General features: G+C 45.3%; 1 protein-coding gene across 2 annotated transcripts in view; it reads right to left on the bottom strand.

Annotated features, from left to right (window-relative positions):
* Positions 1-24,959, bottom strand: part of MAU2 (MAU2 sister chromatid cohesion factor) — a 119,862-nt gene that overhangs the window by 87,410 nt on the left and 7,493 nt on the right. For both annotated transcript variants that reach the window (XM_033954093.1, XM_033954092.1), the window contains exons 2-3: positions 18,351-18,368; positions 17,894-17,959 (exon numbers count right to left, since the gene is read on the bottom strand). In XM_033954093.1, coding sequence (XP_033809984.1) covers positions 17,894-17,959; positions 18,351-18,368 — 84 coding nt within the window. The remainder of the gene's footprint in view (positions 1-17,893; positions 17,960-18,350; positions 18,369-24,959) is intronic.

The following is a 24,959-nucleotide window of genomic DNA, read 5'->3' as shown; positions in this document are numbered from 1 at the left end:
TGTATAAACAGGACCGATTTATTTATATGGTTAACCTAGCCAATTAAGTGCTGAATATTGGCATTTCATTGGTCAAGTGATAACACCCCCAAAATAGCTGGTTTTCAGTTAGGTGTTAACTTGTTATTTTCAACAGCACTAAACAGTTAAGTGCCACTGAAAATTAGAAGATAACCATGAACAGGCAATTTAACTAACCAGGCATCATTTCTGATTGTTTAAATCACTTTGAATATTGACTCTGTAGATTATCTAATATAATAAAACGGTAAGCCGCACATGCGCACTCCCATCTGCGTGCGTCCGTTTCTGTGAGATGTAGGGCACCTTAGGTAGGAGTGCGCATGCGCGCTTACGTCACCAGCTGCCGATGCTTCCACAAGCCGGGACCGCAGCCAGCCACCGATCTCCGTAACTCTGGTGGGCGGGGGGGGGGGGGGTGTCTTGGAGGAGAGGGATTGCGGCCACTCAGCGCCCCCACCGAGAGCAACTTTCCGCCCCGGCTCTTAAACTGACCCGAGTCCTTTGCCGCCCCCCCTTCCCTTCCCCCGGGCCTGACTACCTACCCGGCGATTCAAGCAGCGTGTGCAGCAGTCTTCACACACTGCTTCGGTACCTTCTACTGCCCTGATTTGCTCTGCCGCGTCTCTGATGATGTCATCAGGGACATGCTAGAGTAAATCAGGGCAGTAGAAGGACCCGAAGCAGCGTGTGAAGACTGCTGCACACGCTTCTTGAATCGCCATGAGTAGTCGGGCCCGTGGGAAGGGAAGGTGGGGAGCGGCAAAGGACTCGGGTCAGTTTAAGAGCCGGATGTAGTTGAATCGCCATGTGTAATCAGGACCGCGGGAAGGGAAAGGGGGGTAGAGGAAATGCTAATGCTGCTGCCCAGGGAACTGGTGTGGGGGGTGGTAAATGGAGGGGGAGGGAATGCTGCTTTGGACAGACAGACAGAGGGAGGAAGGGAGACAGAAAGAAAAGAAGAAAGACACAGAGGCAGGTGCACAGGGAACTGGTGTGGGGGGAGGGAAATGGAGGGGGAGGGAATGCTGCTTCGGACAGACAGACAGAGGGAGGAAGGGAGACAGAAAGAAAAGAAGACACAGGAGCAGGGACATACACAGAAAGACAGACAAAGGGGGACAGAGACAGAAAGAAAGACAGCGGGAGTCGCGTCAGGAGGGGTGCGGGATGCGGAAGAGGAAACTTTTCCAATGGGTGCAACTGGGCAGCTGTCGGGACCATTGATCAGGGGCAAAGCAAGGTAAGTATATCATAGGGCTAAGAAGGAGGAAGGGGGGGAGAAAAGAAAGGGACGCCTACTGCTGGACAGGGGGAGAAATATAGAGGTGCTGATGGATAGGGGGGGTGAAGAAAAAGGAACGGAGGCCTAATGTTGGACAGGAGGAGAAGGAAAGAGGTGCTGCTGGACAGGGGGGGGGTAAAACAAAGGGAGAAGGCCTGCTGCTGCATAAGGAGAGCAGTGAAGGGGTGGTGGTGGTGGACACAGGGGAGGTAAAAGGAAGGGAGAATGGACAGGGGGAGCAGGCAAGAGGTGGTGATGGACAGTCAAGGAAAAAGAAAGAAAGAAAGCGGCTAAGGAGAGAGAGAGAAAGAAATAAAGACACACACACACACATATATTCTAGCACCCGTTAATGTAACGGGCTATAAGACTAGTAAAATACTATAATCTGCCTCAAGCGGTAAAGCCATTTTATGATTCAGGTTCTATTAAGCAACTGGGTTTAGATAATGTGGTCTTGACTGTTGATAGTATCTTGTCACTACAAGAACATTCCATTGAATTACTTGATCAAAATATAATTTTGACTGGGTTTCTTAAAGAGCATCTGACACGTTCTCAGGAACACAAGGTATTTAAATATCCCGAGGGCTCAGAGCATGAGAAAGGAGTTCTTGCATCTACTTCCTCATGAACTAGCCTTGGGAATAACAGATTTCCTAGAAGTACATATAAGCTTGCTGGGAAAGCACAGTTACTTACCATAACAGGTGTTATCCAGGGACAGAAGGCAGATATTCTCACGAATGGGTGACGTCACTGGTACGGACCACTTTAAAAGTGCATCGCGCATACGCGAGTGCCTTCCCTCCCAACGTAGGGTACGCGGTCCCTCAGTTTAAGATAAGCCAGCAAAGAAGCCAACCTGGGGAGGTGGGTGGGATGTGAGAATATCTACCTGCTGTCCCTGGATAACACCTGTTACGGTAAGTAACTGTGCTTTATCCCAGGACAAGCAGGCAGCATATTCTCACGAATGGGTGACCGCCAAGCTAACAGAGATGGGATGGTGGGTGTTGGCCTAAGAAAATAAATGTTGTACTACAAATTGGCCGAAGTGCCCATCCCGTCTGGAAAAAGATTCCGGAAAGTGGTGAGAAGTGAATGTATGAACTGAGGACCAGGTGGCAGTTTTACAGATTTCTTCAATGGGCGTAGATCTAAGGAAAGCGACAGAAGCTGTGACACGACTCTCCAATGCCAGTCCAGTGTAAGCATAGCAGGACGAGATGCAGGTAGCCAGCCAGTTGGAAATCATTCTCTTGGATATAGGATGTCCCAACTTGTTTGGATCAAAAGAGATGAAAAGTTGGGGAGATGCTCGATGAGGTTTTGAACATAAGAATTGCCACCCCTGGATCAGACCAGTGGTCCATCGTAACCAGCAGTCCGCTCACACGGCGGCCCTCTGATCAAAGATCAGTGCCCTGAGACTAGCACTACCTGAGCACGTTCCGGTTCAGCACGAACTTGTCTAACTTTGTCCTGGAGGGTGTTTTCCCCTATGACAGCTCCGGAAGAGTGTTCCAGTTTTCTACCACTCTCTGGGTGAAGAAGAACTTCCTTACGTCCGTACGGAATCTATCCCCTTTCGATTTTAGAGAGTGCCCTCTTGTTCTCCCTACCTTGGAGAGGGTGAACAATCTGTCCTTATCAACTGAGTCTATTCCCTTCAGTACCTTGAATGTTTCGATCATGTCCCCTCTCAATCTCCTCTGTTCGCAACTCCTCCAGCCCCTTAACCATCTTAGTCACTCTTCTCTGGACCTTTTCGAGTAGTACCGTGTCCTTCTTCATGTACGGCAACCAGTGCTGGACGCAGTACTGCAGGTGAGGGTGCACCATGGCCCAGTACAGCGGCATGATAACCTTCTCCGATCTGTTTGTGATCCCCTTCTTTATCATTCCTAGCATTCTGTTCGTCCTTTTCGCCGCCGCCACACATTATCCAGTCAATGTAGTAGGCCAAAGCCCGCTTACAGTCCAAAGTATGCAAGGCAGTTTCTCCAGCATGAGAATGAGGTTTAGGAAAAAAACACTATTAGAACAATTGACTGATTGAGATGAAATTCAGTGACAACTTTTGGAAGAAACTTTGGATGTGTACGCAGAACCACCTTGTCATGATGAAAAACTGTGAAGGGTGGATTTGCTACTAATGCTTGTAATTCACTGACCCTCCTGGCAGAGGTGAGAGCAATAAGGAAGACCACTTTCCAGGTAAGAAACTTGAGATGAGCTATGGCCATTGGTTCAAATGGTGACTTCATCAAACTGGAAAGAACTACATTAAGGTCCCAGATGAAAGGTTGAGGCTTGAGAGGCGATTTCACATTGAAAAGTCCTTTCATAAACCTGGAGACCAAAGGATGAACAGTAAGAGGTTTTCCCTCAATTGGCATGTGAAAAGCTATAATAGCACTGAGATGGACTCTGATAGATGTAGACTTGAGACCAGAGTGAGACAGATGAAGAAGATAATCCAACACCAATTCCACTGCCAAGGAAGTGGGATCGTGATGAAGAAGACACCAGGAAGAAAACAGAGTCCATTTTTGTTGGTAATATTGCTGAGTGGCTGGTTTCCTGTATGCATCCAGAATATGACAAACAGGCTGAGAAAGACGTAAGAGAGATGGATTCAGTCCGAAAGAAACCAAGCTGTCAGGTGTAGAGATTACAGGTTGGGATGAAGCAGTGATTCCTGATTCTGAGTGAGCAGAGTAGGAAATACTGGAAGAGATATGGGCTCCCTGGAACTGAGTTGAAGTAGAAGGGAGAACCAATGTTGCCTGGGCCACCGTGGAGCAATGAGAATCATGGTGGCTGCTTCTCGCTTGAGCTTGAACAGAGTTCAACATGAGAGGAAATGGAGAGAATGCATATAGAAACAGGCCGATCCAATCCAGAAGAAAAGCATCTGCTGCCAGATAGAGAGGAGAGTAAAGTCTGGAACAAAACTGACTGGTGATTGTGAGAAGCTGCAAACAAGTCCACTTGAGGAGTGCCCCACTGAGCAAAGATGGACTGGAGAGTTGCAGAGTTAAGAGTCAATTTGTGAGGCTGAATAATTCTGCTGAGGTTTTCTGCCAGGGAATTCTTCTCCCCTTGAATGTAGACAGCCTTCAAGAATAGATTGCGAGCTGTCACCCCCAAGTCTAGATTTTCTGAGACTCCTGACACAACAGAAGAGAGCCTGTGCCTCCTTGCTTTTTTATGTAGTACATTGCTACTTGATTGTCCGTGCAAAGGAGGAGGACTTGAGGGCAGAGAAGATGATGAAAAGCCTTGCGGGCATAAAACATCGCTCTGTTACAGGAAATTGATGTGAAATTTCCATTCCCTGGCGGTCCAAAGACCTTGAGTCTGAAGATTGTCCATATGAGCCCCCCTAAGCATAAGGGAATGCGTCCGTCGTGATGACCTTGTGATGAGGGGGCAAATGAAAAAGAAGACCTCTGTAGAGATTGGAAGATGTCATCCACCATTGAAGCGACTGCAGAAGAGATGATGTCATAGATATATGTTGTGAGAGACGATCCGTCACTTGAGACCACTGGGAAGCAAGGGTCCACTGAGGAGTACGAAGATGTAGTCTTGCCAGTGGTGTGACATGTACAATTGAAGCCATGTGACCGAGAAGAACCATCATGTGTCTGGAAGAGATGGTTGGAAGAGGAAGTAGTTGCTGACACAGATATATGAGAGCGTGAAGGCGATTGGAGGAAGAAACGTTCTCATGAGAGTGGTGTCTAGGATTGCCCCAATAAACTGCAGACGTTGAGTTGGAATGAGATGTGATTTGGGGAAGTTTACTTCGAATCCTAGATCCTGAAGAAAAGAAATGGTCTGTGATGTTGCTTGGACCACTTCCTGAGAAGATACAGCCTTGATCAACCAGTCATCCAGGTAAGGAAAAACCTGAAGGTTGTGTGATCGTAGAGATGCGGCCACTACAATCAGGCACTTTGTGAAGACCCTGGGAGAAGGTGCCAGGCTGAAGGGAAGTACTTTGTACTGGTAATGACAGCGATTGATTTGGAAATGAAAGTACCTCCTGGAAACCAGATTAATTGGGATATATGTGTAGGCTTCCTTGAGATCAGGGAGCATAGCCAGTCGATCTGATTGAGGAGAGGATAAAGCGGGGCGAAGGATAACATCCTGAATTTCTCCTTGACTAGAAATTTGTTGAGAGCTCTGAGATCTAGGATAGGTCTCAGTCCTCTGGACTTCTTGGGGACTAAGAAGTAACGGAAGTAGATTCCCTGGGCCTTCTGATTGAGGGGAACTTCCTCAATGGCATTCAGCAGAAGAAGGGATTGCACCTCCTGCAGAAGAAGGGAGGACTGAGCAGGGTCCAAAGCAGACTCTCTTGGAGGATTGTCTGGTGGAAGAGTCTGAAAATTTAGAGTGAAGACCCTAGGCCTTCACAGACAGACCACTCAACTCTTGTTATGCTGATACAAATAATATGAGTTTTAATAATCAAATAGCAATAGCTTACAGGAACAAATCACACAGCATAGAGAGTGATAGAGCATACACCAGGCTGGCCAGACTGATGGAGAACTTCCAATGAGTTCTGACTCTTTGGTTCAAAGTACTTTCTTTTATATGATTCTGACAGCTCTGGCCCACATTGGTGCAGGTTACATTTCACACTTTCATTTGGTTAATCATATTCATTATCTCATTTATTAATCTATGGATTGGTTAATATAATTGAGTGATTCTGTGTCACACCTTTTTTTCATCTGCTTCTCCCTCACTTCTCCATAAATGTCCTTTTAATATACCAAGTTCCTCTTTAGAGCACCTGGGCCTAACGGTTTTCTGGTTCTGTGGTTAGCCTTCTTGTACACTTCTGTCCATGGTTCGTCTTTCTTCTTGGGAAACTTTCATATAGTTATCATGCTACTTATATTTTTCACTAGAATTGTTTTTCTCTCTAACTACGCCCTCTGCTTCTAAGAAAAAGCATTAGTGCCTTTCAGAGTTGACAGTGTCTTTCAGAGTTGGCAGTTTCTAGTCAGAGATCCTATTTTGCTTTTTCAGCAACCATTTTAGGCCTTAGCTGTTTTGGCCTTGCTTTGGCCTGCTACTGCTGTAACAGGGAAATTCTCGGGGATCTTCACCTGAGCTTACAGGACTTTCCTCCCCTTCCTCAAGAGTAACCCTGACGAATGATGTTGAGGACCCAGAAGTCCAATGTTCTAAGTTCCCAACGACTGATGAAGAACTGAAGATGACCTCTGATGGGCTGAGGCAAAATTTGTGTAATGGTGATATTGGCTATGCTCTGGAAAAACAGGAACGCTGGGAAGTATGATCACAATATAATCCGCTTCAACCTGGACACAGGGGCGAAACATCGATCCAGAACTACAGCCATGGCACTGAACTTCCGAAAAGGGAATTACAAAGGGATGAGACTAAGGAAGCTTCAAAAGTTAATCACCCAAACAACGAGCATTAGTGAGCTGATCCTGATGGTTCACATCAAACTCCGATACCCTAAGCCAGGCTAGGTATCGAATAGCCACAGATATAGCCACAGCCTGTAAGGTTAGCTCAAAAGTGTCATATATAGAGCGGACCATATATTTGCACATCTGGAGCAAGTCAGAGATGTAATGTTGGAATGCAGGAAATGTGCAGTCAGGTAAGTATTTTTTTAAAGCAGCAACTTGGTTAACCAAATGCTTTAGGTAGAATGAAAAATGAAAGGCATAGTTGTGGGAACGGTTCGCAAGCATGGCATTTTGATACAGTCGTTTGCCAAAGTGGTCCATTGCCTTACCCTCTCTGCCAGGAGGTACGGAAGCATATACACTGGCCCCTGCAGATTTTTTAAAGAGCTGACTCCACCAAAAGAGATTCATAGGGCAGCTGAGACTTGTCAAAGCCTGGTATGGGAACTACCCTATAGAGCGAATCAAGTTTGAGAGGAGCCACAGGGATGGACAAAGGAGTTTCTAAATTTTTGTAAAAAGTCTCCCACAAGATGTCATGGAGGGGGAGCCTCAGAAACTCCTTAGGTGGCTGCTCATAATCTAATGCATCCAAAAATTGCTTAGACTTTTTAGAGTCAGCTTCCAGGAGTATAGAAAGAGTGTCAGTCATGTCTTTCAAAAATTGAGAAAAGAAAACTTGTCCGTTTTGTGAATAGGGTCTTGAGAAGATTCACCTGTTTTGTGAATAGGGTCTGAAGAGATTTCATCATCAGAAAGAAGAGGCTCCTCAGAATCCCCCCAGAGAATCTTGTGTTGGTGGAAGGCGGTATTGAGCACTAGGTGTTGATGGTTCAAGATGTTTCATCTTCTTCAAGGCCTTACCCGATTTAACTGACACCGTCTCGGGGGATGTTTGTGAAGAGGAGCGGTGCCGACACCGTTTTTTTAACCAAATGAGGCGGCACCAATGAAGATTTTTGAAAAGTCGGTGCCAATATTGATGACTCAGACCTGTTACTGAAAGAGCACTGGAAGAGCCGGCGGCGGCACCCTGACAGGGAGTAAGAGCTGTAACTGCTCCCATAACTCCTCCTGCAGCTTTTCCTTAATTTGCTGCTTGAGAGAATGCACCAGTACCACTGGCTTTTTTGAGGAGGCCGATGTCAAGGTACACACTGCAATTGGAGCTGAGCGCTTTTTGGGTCTCCTCAAGGTCTGCAGGACTTGGCTCACTGCTAAAGTGACCCGAGGTCCCGAAGGGGTGGGGGAAGGCTTCTTAGCCAGCTTACCTACTGCATGCAACACCAAAGATGATTCCATCGACGTCGAATGTTGCGATGTTGATTTTGGTGTGGACCCCGATGCCGGTACTGGTGTCAAATCACCCTCCATAACGGGACTGAAGAGGAGACGTTGCTGAATCTGACAATTCTTAAGGGTCCACTTCTGGAGGGAGGACCAACGAATACAAGATTCGGCCCTATGCTCTGGCCTCAAGACACTGGAGACACCAACGATGTGGATCTGTGATGGAAATAGGGCGAGCACACTGTCCGCACTTCTTAAAACCTATTTGAGGATGGGACATTAGAGGGAAAAATGGCCTCGGCAAAATTGAAGGTCGAGGCTTGGGGAGTGGAACAGGCCATGCCGGCCGAACCCGCGAAAGCAAAAATTTTTTTTTTACTAGAAAAAAGAACAAAAGTAAAAGAAAAAACAAATGCTGACTGAAAAGTCTGAAAATAAGCCACGTGAGCGAGAAGGCAGCGAAAAAATACCAACAGCTGTTGATGAGCAACTTCTTAGCTCCGCAGAAACTAAGAAACTGAGGGACCGCTCGCCCTATGTAGCACAGGAAGGCACTCACGCATGCGCGGTTCAGGCCATCGTGAACTTTCTAAACATTTAAAGTGGCGATGCACTTTTAAAGTGGTCCATACCGGGGCTCCATCGGTGATGTCACCCATTCGTGAGAATATGCTGCCTGCTTGTCCTGGGATCAAGAATATACCTTTTATAACTCTGTTCAACTGACAATATAGCACAGTTACTTACCATAACAGATGTGGGTGACATCATCTACAGAGCCCTGATCGGACACTCTTGCAAGCAACTTGCTTGAAGATCTTCAAGCTTGTGAGAGTACTGCACATGCGCGGGTGCCTTCCCGCTCAAGCTATGGGGCACGTCTCCTACTCGTGGCCTCAGTTCAGATAGCAAGCAAAGAAGCTAACCCGAGGGAGGTGGGTGGGTTATGAGAATATCTGCCTGCTGTCCCTGGATAACACCTGTTACGGTAAGTAACTGTGATTTAGCCAGGACAAGCAGGTAGCATATTCTCCACATGTGGGTGACCTCCAAGCTAACTAAAAAGGGAGGAGGGAAAGTTAGCAAGTTAGGATAACAGATTACGCAACACAGACTGGACAAACTGGCCGTCTCGCCTGGAGAAAGTATCCAGACAGTAGTGCGAGGTGAAAGTATGAACCGAGGACCATGTGGCAGCCTTGCAGATCTCCTCAATAGGCGTGGACCTGAAGAAAGCAACAGACGCCGCCATCACTCTGACTTTATGCCCCGTGACCCGACCCTGCAGCGGGAGACCAGCCTGAGAATAGCAGAAAGAAATACAAGCAGCCAACCATTTGGACAAGGTGCACTTGGATACGGGACGCCCCAACCAATTCGGATCGAAAGATATGAAGAGTTGAGGAGCAGTCCAATGAGTCTGAGTGCGCTGCAGATAAAAAGCCAACGCCCTCTTAGAGTCAAGAGTGTGAAGAGCCACCTCTCCAGGATGAGAATGGGGCTTAGGAAAAAACACAGGAAGAACAATGGATTGGTTGAGATGAAAATCTGAAACCACCTTAGGCAAAAATTTAGGATGGGTGTGGAGAACCACCTTATTGTGATGAAAGACGGTGAAAGGCGGATCCGCAACCAAAGCCTGCAGCTCACTGACTCTGCGGGCAGACGTGAGCGCAACAAGAAAGACCACTTTCCAAGTGAGATACTTCAGATGAGCCCAATCGATAGGTTCAAAAGGAGGCTTCATCAACTGAGCAAGGACAACATTGAGATCCCAAACCACGGGAGGAGGTTTGAGGGGAGGATGAACGTTGAAAGCGATTTCCCCTCAAGCGGCCGATGAAAAGCCGCAATGTCACTCAGGTGGACTCGAATAGAAGTGAATTTGAGACCAGACCGGGACAAGTGCAACAGATAATCAAGCACAGAAGGCAAGAAGGTAGACCATGGCTCCAGGCTCAGTGACGAACACCAAGAGGAAAACCTGGTCCACTTCTGAGAATAACACTGTCGAGTGGACTGCTTCCTAGATGTCGAAAACATCCTAAACAGATTGAGAGAACTAGACAGAGGCTGAGAAACCAAGCCGTCGAATGCAGGGACTGCAGGTTGGGATGCAGAAGAGAACCCCGACTCTGAGAAAGCAGAGACAGAAAAAACAGAAGAAGGAAAGGCTCCCTGGCACTGAGTTGAAGAAGCAGGGAGAACCAGGGCTGCCAGGGCCACCGAGGAGCTATGAGAATCATGGTAGCGAGCAGACTTGAACGTGACTAGAGTCTTCAGAATCAAAGGAAAGGGCGGGAACGCATAGAGAAACAGACCTGCCTAGTCCAGGAGGAACGCATCTGCCTCGAGATGGTGTGGGGAATAGATCCTGGAGCAGTATTAAGGCAGCTTGTGATTTAGGGGGGAAGCAAACAGATCTGTGGGGTCCCCCACCGATTGAACACCTGACGCAGAATCCACAAACTGAGAGACCATTCGTGAGGTTGCAGCAGGTGACTGAGCCTGACCACCTGGTTGTCCGTCCGGACTAGGACCACATGGTCTCGAAGCAGATGAAGAAAGGCTTTGAGTGTGTTGAAAATGGCTCGAAGCTCCAATAGGTTGATGTGACAGCGCCACTCCCCACTGGACCAAGGCCCTTGCGTCCGAAGGCCGTCGAGGTGAGCTCCCCATGCGTAGGCGGACGAGTCGGTCGTCAAGACCTTCTGCGCCGGAGGAGCGTGCAACAGAAAACCTCTGGAAAGATTGGAACAGCGCAGCCACTAGTGGAGAGATCGCTTCAAGGAAGGAGTCACCGCGATCCTGGCGGAAACCGGATCGCAAACCTGATGCCACTGCGAAGCCAGGGTCCACAGCGGAACGCGAAGATGAAGTCTGGCAAAAGATGTCACATGCACGGTGGAGGCCAGGTGTCCCAGGTGGAGACGCGCCCCCTAGCTCGAGTGAGAAGGCACCCGCACATGCACGGTACTTTCACAAGCTTGAAGATCTTCAAGCAAGTTTGCTTGCAAGAGTGTCCGTTCGGGGCTCCGTAGATGATGTCACCCACATGTGGAGAATATGCTGCCTACTTGTCCTGGGATAAAATGTAGGCCTTTAAAACCCTTGCCTACATTTCAGGCACCTAAGTTTTTACATAGGTGCACTAGCCACAATTCTGTAAATGACACCTGTGATTTACACAAGGCCAGTGACATTTTTTTAGGCGCTGTTTATAGAATCAACCCCTAAAGCACAGTTACTTACCGCAACAAGTGTTATCCAGGGACAGCAGGCAGCTATTCGCCCATATGGGTGATTTCATCTGACGGAGCCCCAATGCGGACGCCTCACAAGCAGACTTGTTTGCTCACTCTCAAATCCATAATTTTCAAAATCCCAGCATTTATTTATAAAGTTTTAATTCCCTATAGCACTTCGAGAGTATTACGTTCAACAGAACAACATCTATTGGTTGTTCCTTCTTCAAAAGTTATTAGCACATGACGTCATTCTATTTTCTCAGTTACGGCTCCCCTAGCTTGGAATGCCCTGTCAATTTACCTAAGAGAAGAAAGAATTCTTGATAAATTTAAGAGCAAACTTAAGGGCTTCCTTTTTAAAGACGCTTTTAGTGATTAACTGAATTGTTTTCGTTTTTAATATTTTATATTAAATTTCTTCCCCTTTTCCCAATGTTATTTTACCTTAATTGTTTCTTTTATATTTAATTGTATTTATTCCTATAACTTTCCCTTTATTTGATCATGTATGTAAAACAGTCTTGTTAGTTATATTTAGTCATGCTATTTTATGTTATGTATTTTTACGATATTTTAATATGTTTAATATTAATTATGTTAGTCATGTATGTTTCCCCTAACTTTGTAATTTTTAGCTGTACATCACTTAGAATCTGGAATAGGCGATTAATCAGATCTTATAATAAACTTGGAAACTTGGAAGAAACTAGAAGTTTCGAGTCGCCCGCACCGCGAATGCGCGAGTGTCTTCCCGTCCAGCACAGGGCGCATCTCCTCAGTTCAGATAGCTAGCAGAGAAGCCAACCAGGGGAGGTGGGTGGGTTATGAGAATAGCTGCCTGCTGTCCCTGGATAACACCTGTTACGGTAAGTAACTGTGCTTTATCCAAGGACAAGCAGGCAGGTATTCTCACATATGGGTGACCTCCAAGCTAACCAGAATGGGATGGTGGGAGTGTTGGCAACTTAGGAGATTAAATTTTGTAATACTGTTTGGCCAAACTGTCCATCCCGTCTGGAGAAAGCATCCAGACAATAGTGAGAAGTGAAGGTATGAACCAAGGACCAAGTAGCAGCATTGCAAATGTCCTCAATAGGTGTAGATCTGAGGAAAGCTACGGAAGCCGCCATTGCTCTGACTTTATAGGCTATGACTTTACTGTGAAGGGGTAATCCAGCCTGGGCATAGCAGAATGAGATACAAGCCGCCATCCAGCTGGAGATGGTGTGCTTAGAAATTGGATGTCCCAACTTATTGGGGTCGAAAGAAACAAAAAGTTGAGGAGCAGTTCTGTGTGGTTTGGTGCGTTCCAAGTAGAAGGCCAAAGCACATTTACAGTCCAGCGTATGAAGAGCTGATTCTCCAGGATGAGAATGAGCTTTTGGAAAAAATTGGAAGCACGATGGATTGGTTGAGATGAAATTCTGAGACCACTTTAGGTAGGAATTTCAGATGAGTACGAAGAACCACCTTATCATGATGGAACACAGTGAATGGCGGGTCAGTAACTAAAGCTTGTAGCTCACTGACTCGTCGAGCAGAAGTGAGGGCAATGAGAAACACCACTTTCCAAGTGAGATACTTCAGATGAGCCTTATCAATTGGTTCAAATGGAGGCTTCATGAGTTGAGAAAGAACAATATTGAGGTCCCAAACCACAGGAGGCGGTTTGAGAGGAGGTTTGACATTGAAAAGTCCTTTCATGAATCTGGAAACCACCGAATGAGCAGAGAGGGGTTTCCCTTCAATAGGCTGATGAAAAGCCGCAATTGCACTGAGATGGACTCGTATGGATGTAGACTTGAGGCCAGAATTGGATAAGTGCAAAAGATAGTCCAAAACAGAAGATAAGGAGGAATGCTGAGGCTCCTTATGATGAGAAGAACACCATGTAGAAAATCTAGTCCATTTTTGGTGATAGCATTGTCTAGTGGTAAGCTTTCTAGAAGCTTCTAAAACATCTCTTACAGATTGAGAAAACTGAAGAAGGGTTATGTTGAGAGGTACCAGGCTGTCAGGTGTAGAGACTGCAGGTTAGGATGAAGCAGAGATCCTTGACTCTGTGTAAGCAGAGAAGGAAAAACTTGTAGAAGATATTGCTCCCTGCTGCTGAGTTGAAGTAGAAGGGAGTACCATGGTTGTCTCGGCCACCGGGAGCGATTAGAATCATGGTGACATGATCGTTCTTCAATTTGACTAGAGTCTTGAGAATGAGAGGGAATGGAGGAAATGCGTAGAGGAAAAGATTCGTCCATTCCAGAAGAAAAGCATCTGCCTCGAGGCGGTGAGGAGAGTATATTCTGGAGCAGAACTGAGGCAGTTTATAGTTATGGGGAGCTGCAAAGAGGTCTATCTGAGGCATTCTCCACTGTGAGAAAATGTGATGAAGAGACGAGGAATGGAGAGTCCATTCGTGAGGTTGCAGGAGACGACTCAAGTTGTCCCCAAGCAATTCTGAGCCCCTTGAATGTAGACAGCTTTGAGGAAGGTGTTGTGACGGATTGCCCAGTCCCAAACTTCCAGAGCTTCTTGAAAAAGGGAGGCAGACCCTGTCCCTCCCTGTTTGTTGACATAATACATGGCGACTTGGTTGTCCGTGCGGACGAGGAATACTGTGTCGTGAAGGAGATGTTGAAAAGCATGGAGAGCTTTGAGGATCGCTCTGAGTTCCAACTGATTGATATGACACTGATAATCTGTACTGGTTCAGAGGCCTTGAGTACGGAGACCATCGAGATGAGCGCCCAAAGCGTAGGTCGACGAGTCTGTCGTGAAGACCTTCTGATGAGGGGGTGTTTGAAAAAACAAGCCTCTGGAAAGATTGGAAGAGAGCATCCACCAACGGAGAGACTTCTTCAAAGAAGGAGTGACTGTGATGTGTCGAGAAAGAGGATCGCAAACCTGCGTCCATTGAGATGCCAGGGTCCACTGAGGAATTCTGAGGTGAAGTCTGGCTAAAGGAATCACGTGTACTGTGGAGGCCATGTGACCCAGAAGCACCATCATGTGTCTCGCAAAGATGGAAGAGAGGGAAGACACTGAGTGACAGAGGTGAAGCAGAGCTTCCAGACGTTGTTGTGGAAGAAATGCTCTGAGTTGGACAGTGTCCAGAACAGCTCCAATAAATTGTAGATTCTGAGAGGGTTGAAGTTGAGATTGGGAAAGTTGATTTCGAATCCCAAACTTTGTAGGAACCAGGTAGTCCGTTGGGTCGCTACAATAACCCCTTGAGATGTGGAATCTTTGATGAGCCAGTCGTCTAGGTAGGGAAATACCTGAAGACCATGATTCCGTAGAGCTGCGGCTACCACTACCAGACACTTGGTGAACACTCTGGGAGACGAGGCCAGGCCGAAAGGTAGAACTCTGTATTGGTAATGCAGATTCCCCACCCGAAATCTGAGGTATTGACAGGAGGCCGGATGGATGGGAATATGAATGTAGGCCTCCTTGAGATCCAGAGAGCATAACCAATCGTTATGCTCGAGGAGGGGATAAAGGGATGCCAGGGACAACATTCAAAACTTTTCTTTGACTAGAAATTTGTTGAGAGCCCTGAGATCCAGAATGGGTCGCAGATCGCCCGTCTTCTTCGGAACAAGGAAGAAATGGGAATATAAACCCCTGGTCTGTTGGTCCAAAGGAACTGGTTCGATGGCATGAAGACGAAGCAGAGCTTGAGCTTCCTGAAGAAGAAGGGCGGTCTGGGATGGATTGGAAGGATACTCTCTTGGAGGAAGTTCTGGAGGAACCTGAGTGAAATGAAGAGAGAATCCCTCCCTGATGATGGTAAGCACCCAGAGGTCGGATGGAGATGACCTCCTATAGGGGGAAAAGGAGACAGAGACAGAACGGTGGAGGTTATGCTCTGGTGTAAACAGTCAAAAAGGCTGAGAAGCCTTAGGTGCAGAAGGTTGGGATTTCTGTTGCTTCTGAGGTGGCTGTTTTTTCAAAGGAGAGTGAGTATAAGGAGCCGGCTTTGGAGCAAAACGCCTTTGATAGATGACAGCAGGGCGTGCAGGCTTGGCAGGAGCTGGCTTTGGTTTATATCTGACGATTGAAACAAATGATTTTTCATGGTCAAATAATTTTTTAGTGGCCGCCTCAATTGACTCGTCAAAGAGGTCATTGCCTTGACAAGGAATGTTAGCCAAGCGGTCTTGAAGGTTAGGGTCCATGTCAATGGTACGAAGCCATGCAAGACGACACATAGCCACAGAGCAAGCAGCCGCTCGGGCAGATAACTCAAAGGCATTGTAAGATGATTGCAGGAGATGGAGACGTAACTGAGAAAAAGAAGCAATGACTTCTTGAAACTCAAAATGCATGTAGTTATCCATATAAGTCAAAAGCAAAATAAAACAGCGATTCGTGAAGAAAAAACACCAACCGCGGTTGTAGAGAAGGCAAAAGAGAACAAAGTTGAACGCAGAGTCAAAGACGGACTTCTCGGCTCCGCGGAAAACTAAGAACTGAGGAGACGCACCCTGTGCTGGGCAGGAAGGCACTCGCGCATGCGCGGTGAGGGCGACTCGAAACTTCTAGTTTCTTCAAGCAAGTCTGCTTGTGAGGCGTCCGCATCGGGGCTTCATCGGATGACGTCACCCATATGTGAGAATACCTGCCTGCTTGTCCTGGGATAAATTAATATATATAGAGAAAGAAGGGATGATACCCTAGCATTTAGTATTGCAGGTGTACTTATAAATGATTTTTTTCTCAATTTAATTATTTTAAATTTTGGGGCCCTTTTACTAAGGTGCACACCTTAGTAAAAGGGACTGATATATATTCAGTTCTTTAGTTGGGGGAGAATTGCATTATTGCTTCTTTTGCCTACAATTACAATTTTTTGAGCCACTGTTCTGTTTTCCTGTGAACAATCGTGCTTGCTTTGCTCGTAGAAATCATCGTGCTTGCTTTGCTCGTAGAAATCATTTTCTGAAAGACTAATAAAGTTTTAACTACTACTAGGCCAGGGGTCAGCAACTTGCGGCTCTTCTTGTATGTATGTATGTATGTGGCTACGGCTCTCCTGGCTCCAACCCTTTAATCCCCCTCCCAGGCCTACCAAGGCACCTGGAGTCCAGCAAGGGTCTTTGTGGCAGGAGCGCAGCCTTCTCACTTCTGCCTTCTTGGGGTTGCCTTTTAAAATATCTACCATGAACTCTCACAGCTGCTTGCATTTCCTGTAGTACTGCGAGCTGCTGAGAGGTCACAGCAGCAATTTTAGAAGGCAGCTGCAAGAAGGCTGCGTTCCTGTCACAAAGATTCCCACTGGACCACCAAGTACCTCAGTAGGCCCGGGAGGGGGGGAATTGTGGGGTTGGGGGGGAGATTAAATTATTGGGGCAGGAGAGAGGGATGAGAGGTAGAGACCTGCAAGGGGTTGGAGGGAGAGAAGCCACACCTTGCGGCTTTTTGTAAATCTTGGGCAAACATTTTGTTTAAATTGGCTCTTTGCTGTAAATTTAGGCACAAGTATTTACACCATGGCTGGTGTAAGTACTTGTGGCTGAGTGTGGAGGCTGAATGTGCCGGCTTTCTTGGGCCTGGTGGAGGCGTAGTTTGAAGGTGAGCAGGGCTAATATCAGGTTTCCAGCACCCGGCTTATGATTGAAGGTAGGTTTGGTTAGTGTGTGTGGGATTTTCGTGTGACTGCTTTTCTTCTGCAAAGGGGGGGGGGGGGTGTTGGGTTAGGTTGGAACTGCTTCTCACATTGAAGGGGGCTTGTTCCTGATACTGATACACGGTTGGGTTTGTGTTTGGGGTGTGGTAATTGGGTGGGTATTTTGTTTGGTCAGGGGATGGCTCCTAGGAAGCAGCAGGCACAGCATGTTGTGCGAGGAGGGAGTAGGGGAAGGGCTTCAGTGAGGTGGGTTGACAGGGGTCGGGGTAGAGCTTTGGGACAGAGTAGGGGGAGACCTCCTTTGCGTGGCAGAGGATGTCAGGCGTTTCAAACCAGAGGATTTGGCGAGCGACGGACCTCCAGAGCGGCTACTGGTTCTGGACCTTCTCAACACCGTCGGTCTGTGTTGCAGATGGGTGCTGCGGCTGGTCCTAGGGAGACTGTGGATTCGTCTGGAGGACTGGAGGCGATGGCGAGTGGTTCTCAAGATGTCAGCTCCCGGGGTCCTGATGGTGAGTTATTTTCTGATATTGTACATGCGCTAGGTGCTGCATTAGGTACGCGGGTGCATGGGGCCCAGGGTATGCATGGGACAGGAACACAAGTTAGTGGAGCCCAATTGAAGTCTTTGACTGCGAGTTTGCATGATCATAAGTTTTTGAAACACTTGCGTCATGTGGTTAATCGATTATGGGCAGACAAACAGCAACGTCGAGGAGTATCGGGTGATCCTTTGGGTGTATTTGATCTGTTACGCTAATATTCTATTTAAAAAAAAAAAAACCCCCACTGACATCTATCATTCTTTATAAAACAGGCTCCTAATAGGTGCACTGTCACAGAACTACCATCCAAATATCAAAAACAAACTACTAAACCCCCTCTAATTTGACTCATGAGGGATCTCCTGTCCACTTTTGCAAGGAGATTCTGGCACACACCTTACCTCCTGACAGTACAATTCAGACAGAAGGCTTGCTGCTTCAAACTTCACATCTTCAAACTGTGAAATCTAGGAACATCTGGTTAAGGAAATCAGAACCCTGCCAGTGGCTGCTCAGCAATTTATACACTGCCACAGAGTCTCATGAACTACAACTAGAAGACAGTTTAAAGGTGACACAGAGTTCTATCATGCTTATGATTCAAGCATTTCAAGCTCAGATATTAGCAATGAAACTAAGGGCTCCTTTTACGAAGGCGCGTTAGGGCCTTAACGCGCGGAATGATGCGCGCTAAAATGCTGTGCATGCTAGCCGCTACCGCCTCCTCTTGAGCAGGCGGTAGTTTTTCGGTTAGCGCACACTAATCCGGTGCGTGCGCTAAAACCGTTAGCGCACCTTCATAAAAGGAGCCCTAATGAATATGAACTGGACAATTTCAAGGGGAATAAAAAAGGATACTTGTTGTGATATCAACCACTGTAAAAGAACAAAAACAGGTTGTCAGGCACAAACAGCACAGATGACTACAGGACAATTTATTTACCCTCCTCTCTTTTATGAAGATGTGCAAGAGATTTTTAGCGTGGGCAGTAAGGTACATGTTCTGACGCTCATATGAGCATTGGTGCATTTAACTGCGCTGGCTTATGCTAAAAACCTCTAATGCAGCTTCATAAAAGTGGACCTTAGTGAAAACAAATTCCTGAAATTGTTCAAACTTATCCTAGACCACTTCTCTTATACACAAGAACAAAGGCTACTGCATCTCTCTATAAATTTAGTATAATATGAAAGGCAAAGTTCACTAACTTAACTCCATTATTCAGAGCACCTGGATGCTTCCTCTTTGCTCCCAGTGCCATATACACATTCTTTTGTGAATGTACCAAGAAAGGTAGTGTCATACTATAAAGTGCTCAGCAGTCCTGAAGTCAACATTGTACTGCTGATACACACGGTGTGGTTAATGAGTGCCTTTCTTTTTTTCTCTCTCAATGCTAGGGCCAAAGGCAGTAAATATTATTTCTAAGTTCAGGCACAAAGAGCAGGATTACCAGAACATCAGCACTATTAATAGAAGTAATAATGTGGAGTTAAAACACGCTTGCAAAAGTTCTTCTTCGTTGGGGAAGATTTATGAAATCACTGTGCATGTGTCTTCCTAATAACTATAGGGTGTGGTGTTCTAACCACATCAGATTTTCAACATCTTTAAATTAACATGAAAACTCTAGTGAGGCTTCCCCTCCCCTCCAATCACCATATATGCCCAAATGGTGGACATGCTGGTCCAATGAACAGGCACCTACAGGTCTAGATGATTTTTTTTTTCTAAAATTTCTAGACCGCCTATAACTAAGCGGTTAACAAGACATTCACAATGGTTCAAAGACAGCATAAAAGGAAAATACTTTCAATTACAGTACAATCACCCACTAAAGGTAGCGTCAAAAACTGGAGGAAATTATATGTTGTCAATCTTAACTTAAAATAGGGCAGAATTATTAGTGCTGGTTCCCTCAAATTGTTCCACAGGATAGAGAAAGATACATGTGTAGCCAACTTTGAGTGGAATGGAGTTAATATAAATTTAACGCACGCGCGCACACTACCACAGTAGTGATGATGACCTATCTCTTGCAGACTCTTCCTTCCCAAAGGAAGATATTAAGAGAGGCCAAGTAACTTGGATCAGGGACTCATGGATAAATGTCACCATCTAGCTTCTTAAGTATAAAGTGCTCCTTGTAATGACCTCTCCAATTATGACAATGAAGGAACATTTACTGTTGGCTCTTCAAATCCAAGACACCCAGATTTTGTGACTGATCAGAAAAGCACAGCTCTATGAGAACTTGCTACAAAAGATCTGGGTTTTTTGTTTGGTTGGTTTGTTATTTTTTTTGGGGGGAGGCTGTTTTTTTTAATAAAATAAGGCCACAGGTAAATTATTTTTTGAAAAATTAGACACTTAAGATGCCAGCAGCCTCCCTGATGAGAAAGACAACATTTCCAAATATGATTATTTACTGCTATAAACCAATATCCTGATATTGGATTTCTCATAGTTCATTTGCAGAGGTCAAGACAATGCTCTCCCAAGTTTAACTCGCTAATAAATTTTCATTAAATTTTCCTCCCTGGAACCCGCCCAAACCTCTTGAATCCTACTATGCCCCCCTTTTATCAAGCTGTGATAGAGCATTTCAGTGTGGGCCAGCAAGGTAAATGCTCCAATGCTCATTCAATTCCTATGAGTGTTGGAACATTTACCTCGCCAGCCCTCACTAAAACGCTCTACCACAGCTTGATAAAAGGGGGCCTATATTTGTTGACTTGACCGCATCCTCCAGCAACAGATTCCACCAAGTCAATTGTTCAACAGAATACCACCAAGATGATGTCAACACTATTCAGATTATGTAGGAAGGTGGCATGGATCAACACTTAGGGCCAGATACAATAAGAAACATTGCTTCTATAGATACAAAACAAGAAAAAATGTTTAACATAGTTGGTCTTAAAATTGTATTTCCAAGTCAGTCAATCTAGCCTTATGTTTACTTAAAATGCCCTCAGAACAAAAAATAGAACCCTTTAAAGAGTGGAGGTATAAGTATACAAAAATCTAAAACCCTCCCTCACCCCAAGAAGGCAAAATGATTAAGGGAAGGAGATGAAGTCTACAAATTACTAGAACTGTGCTTTAATTTATAATATTTAACGGGAGAACCCTCAGTCACACAGCAACCCCTGGAACATCCAGGGACAAGCTGCCGCGGGTTTACACTCAGAAAAGTGTTAACTGCGAAACATCCCTGGGCTCTCTCCGTGTGAACAACTAATGTGCACAACAAAAAGTGCTATGTGTGAAAAACAATAATTGAAAAAACACACATCAAATATAAATAAAGATAGAGTTCATCTCTTTCCCCTAATCTGGGGGCCAAAAGGAAAATTAGTGTCCAAATCTAACCGAGCAAAAGAACACAACTGGAAGGACTTAGCTTCTCCGTGTGTATGCAGTCAGCAGGCAGTGTCTTCGTCCAACGGGACTCCGTTTTGGGGGTGTACACCCCCTTCCTCAGGAACTGGACTGCGCTGGATATTTCAAATTTGTTGATAAAGCTGGTAAAGCAAGGAGGAAATGGCACTAAACCGGAGAGGACGCCTCCGATTTAAACTGCAGACTCAAAAATGATAGGTGGAAAAAGTCAGCTGACGCCGTCAGCTGGTCAGAGATCATCGGAAAAAACAATCATGAACATCATGATGTAAATATAAACTGCACTTGCTTCCAAAGTCAGTAAGTATGTTGCCATTCAATATAATCGTTCAGACCTTTTGGAGACAAAGTTTGGAGTTCAAAAATCCAAAATTGTTCCCTGCGCTGGAGCCAGATTAGTTTGTCCCCTTGGAAGTCCTCAAACGCCTGCTCTATAATGAACCAGCGTAAGTCTTGAAAGGAGTGATTGACCAATATACAATGAGGCACTATAGGAGCATTCATAGATTGAGTATGAATGCGTGATCGATGTTCTATTAAGCGGGTCCTAACTGCTCTCTGTGTTCGTCCTACGTACATCAGGTCGCAGGGACATATTATAACATACACGACCCACTTAGACCTGCAGGTAGTGACTGATTTAAGTTTATAACATCTATTAGTGCTGGGATGTTGCCAGCTCCGTCCCTCGATGGTAAGTTTGCAAATGTCACATGCTTCATTGCACTTAGTGTGCTTGCCTGTATGACTAGATGTCACTACACTGCTGGAGTAATTTGAGTGAACCAAGTGGTCCGCTAAATTCCTGGCTCGGGAAAATGCAATCCGGGGAAAGTCATAAAAAATGGGGTGTAACTGGAGAATGTGCCAATGTCTGCGAATGCTCCAGGCAACCCTCTTAGCATGTTCCGAAAATCCCAGAACACAAGTAATCCCAGAATCACCTTGAGTGGGGGTATTGGTGGAAAGTAACAGGTCCCTGTTGGCATATAGGGCCCGATGATAAGCCTTTTGTAGGACCCGATAAGGGTATCCCCTCTCTTGAAATCTGGAGAATAGCTTCCGTGCCTGTTTACGAAATTCGTTTATATCAGTGCATATCCTCCTGACCCTTAAAAACTGGCTCGTGGGAAGTGACTGTTTCAGTTTGGTCGGATGACAACTGGTGTAGTCCAGGTAATTATTAACCTCAACTGGCTTTCTATATATAGTGGTAACTAAAGAGTGTCCTGATTTAATGACACTCACATCCAAAAACGATATTTGGTTGACGCTGGATTCCATGGTAAATCTCAAATTGGGATCCAGCGAATTAAGCCAGTCAAGGAAATGTGGTAATAAATCTGCAGGACCAGTCCATATACAGAAGACGTCGTCGATGAATCGACGCCACATCTTGATGTATGAAAACCAAATTGAAGCATATAAATAACGCTGCTCAAAACAAGAAACGTATAAATTAGCGATGCTAGGGGCAGCAGCCGTGCCCATCGCTACTCCGTGTGTCTGTAAATAAAACTGTTGGTCAAACTGAAAATAATTATGGTTCAATACTAGTTGGGCAAGTTGAATGAGAAAATCAGCTCTGACTCGTTCGTGATGAATGTCCTGCATGAAGATTCTGGAGATCAATTCAAGAGCTGCTGACTGAGGAATATTGGAATAAAGAGATTCCAAATCCATAGTAACTAATATATGAGTGTCCTGAATATCAGTAAGGTCAGCAATACTAGCTAAAAAATGAGTGGTATCTTTAAGATAAGACCTAGCACTAATCACTTGTGGCTTGAGGAACCAGTCAATGAATTTGGATAAAGGCTCCAGAACTGTGCCTCTGAGGGACACAATGGGCCTACCAGGGGGAGGCCTGGCCGGCTTGTGGATCTTTGGAACTATGTAAAACGTGGGACGTTTAGGAGAAGTAGATTTAAGAAATTTGGACTCAGCTTTTGTTAATTGACCTTCTGCATAAGCATTATCTACTATAGATCCTATGGTGGAAACCAAGGACTCTGTAGGATCCCCTGAAAGTGGAGTGTAAACATGCCTATCTGATAGTTGCCTATGAACTTCAGTCAAATATTGGTGGGTACTTAATATGACAATGGAGCCGCCTTTGTCTGCCGGTTTTATAACACACTGAGTGTCCTTGCTCAAAGCCGTGAGGGCGGCCCTTTCATTGGTAGTTAAATTAGAGTACCTACGGGTGTGTCCTATCTCAGACTTCTCCAACGTTTCAAGGTCTTTAAATATAAGGTCACGAAAAATATGAATAGCTGGATCTAAAGGACCCGGGGGGATCCATTTTGAAGGGGCTTTAAAGATAGAGGAAACCGTGGTCAAGGGTTGTTTCTGAAAAAATAGCTTGATCTGAAGCGTCCTAATGAACCGTTCGATATTACTGCGTGTGATAAAAGGATCGTAGCGGCATAAAGGAACAAATGACAGTCCCTTATTCAGCACACTCAACTGATCCGCCGACAACGCAATCCCCGAAAGATTATTAACTATGCATCGATCGGTCCTGACGATCTGGTTTGAGGACGAGATGTTGGATTTAAGTTGGAATATTGTGCCCTGTTGGTTCCCCTGTTGTTCTGTCTTCCGCCCCTCTGTCTTCGTTGTCTGCTCCGGCCCCCCCTGGGTAAAAAAACCGGTGACTTGGATCTAACGCTGGAATCTTCCGACCCACTACTGGAGCCTGTATCCAAATGAGTATATGACTGTGTTTTGGTAGATTGCTGTGTGGTATCCCTAAATGTCAACCACGAGTATACATTGCCCTTAGTATAGTCATCGGCATCTCGTTGAAATTTCTTAATTTTAGATGCCCTGATCTTAGTCCTCAATTGATCTAAAGATAACTGGATAGCTGGTAAGCTATCTTGTAAGGATTGAAAAGAATCTGGTTCTTTGCGAATTTCGTCGTGAATAAGTGTGGCCTGTGTTGTAACTTCTTGAGTAACCTCTTGAATCGTATCTACAATCAACATCATCAGATCGGTGGAACACTTATTAAGGATAGAGGCCCATTTACAAAGAAAAGCTTCCCTATCAGTAAATAATCCTGGGGTTTTTTGTATACGTAACCCCCTAGGAATGAATTGATGTTTGAGGTACTCAACTAAGGACAGGCTATGCAGGTCTAATCGGACTAGACTGCGCTGTAAATTAATCCATGTTTGTTTGTTTAAGGAAGAATTAACTCTCGTGCTTGACTGGTCTCCGCTTTCTAACAGGGAAGAACGTTTAGAGTACTGTTCAATTTGGTCTACAGGATAAAAAAGAGTGCGTTGCCACTCCGGTATATCCATGGGTAAATAAGTCTCTCAGAACAAAAAATAGAACCCTTTAAAGAGTGGAGGTATAAGTATACAAAAATCTAAAACCCTCCCTCACCCCAAGAAGGCAAAATGATTAAGGGAAGGAGATGAAGTCTACAAATTACTAGAACTGTGCTTTAATTTATAATATTTAACGGGAGAACCCTCAGTCACACAGCAACCCCTGGAACATCCAGGGACAAGCTGCCGCGGGTTTACACTCAGAAAAGTGTTAACTGCGAAACATCCCTGGGCTCTCTCCGTGTGAACAACTAATGTGCACAACAAAAAGTGCTATGTGTGAAAAACAATAATTGAAAAAATTTTCCTTTTGGCCCCAGATTAGGGGAAAGAGATGAACTCTATCTTTATTTATATTTGATGTGTGTTTTTTCAATTATTGTTTTTCACACATAGCACTTTTTGTTGTGCACATTAGTTGTTCACACGGAGAGAGCCCAGGGATGTTTAGCAGTTAACACTTTTCTGAGTGTAAACCCGCGGCAGCTTGTCCCTGGATGTTCCAGGGGTTGCTGTGTGACTGAGGGTTTTCCCGTTAAATATTATAAATTAAAGCACAGTTCTAGTAATTTGTAGACTTCATCTCCTTCCCTTAATCATTTTGCCTTCTTGGGGTGAGGGAGGGTTTTAGATTTTTGTATACTTAAAATGCCCAGCAGATTCAACTTTGGACCATATTCCCAAAATAGATTCTATAACTGTCGAATTGGTTAATAC

Source organism: Geotrypetes seraphini, chromosome 8, assembly GCF_902459505.1.
Source record: "Geotrypetes seraphini chromosome 8, aGeoSer1.1, whole genome shotgun sequence".
Taxonomy (NCBI): Eukaryota; Metazoa; Chordata; class Amphibia; order Gymnophiona; family Dermophiidae; genus Geotrypetes; species Geotrypetes seraphini.
This window is presented reverse-complemented; position numbering and strand designations above follow the sequence as displayed.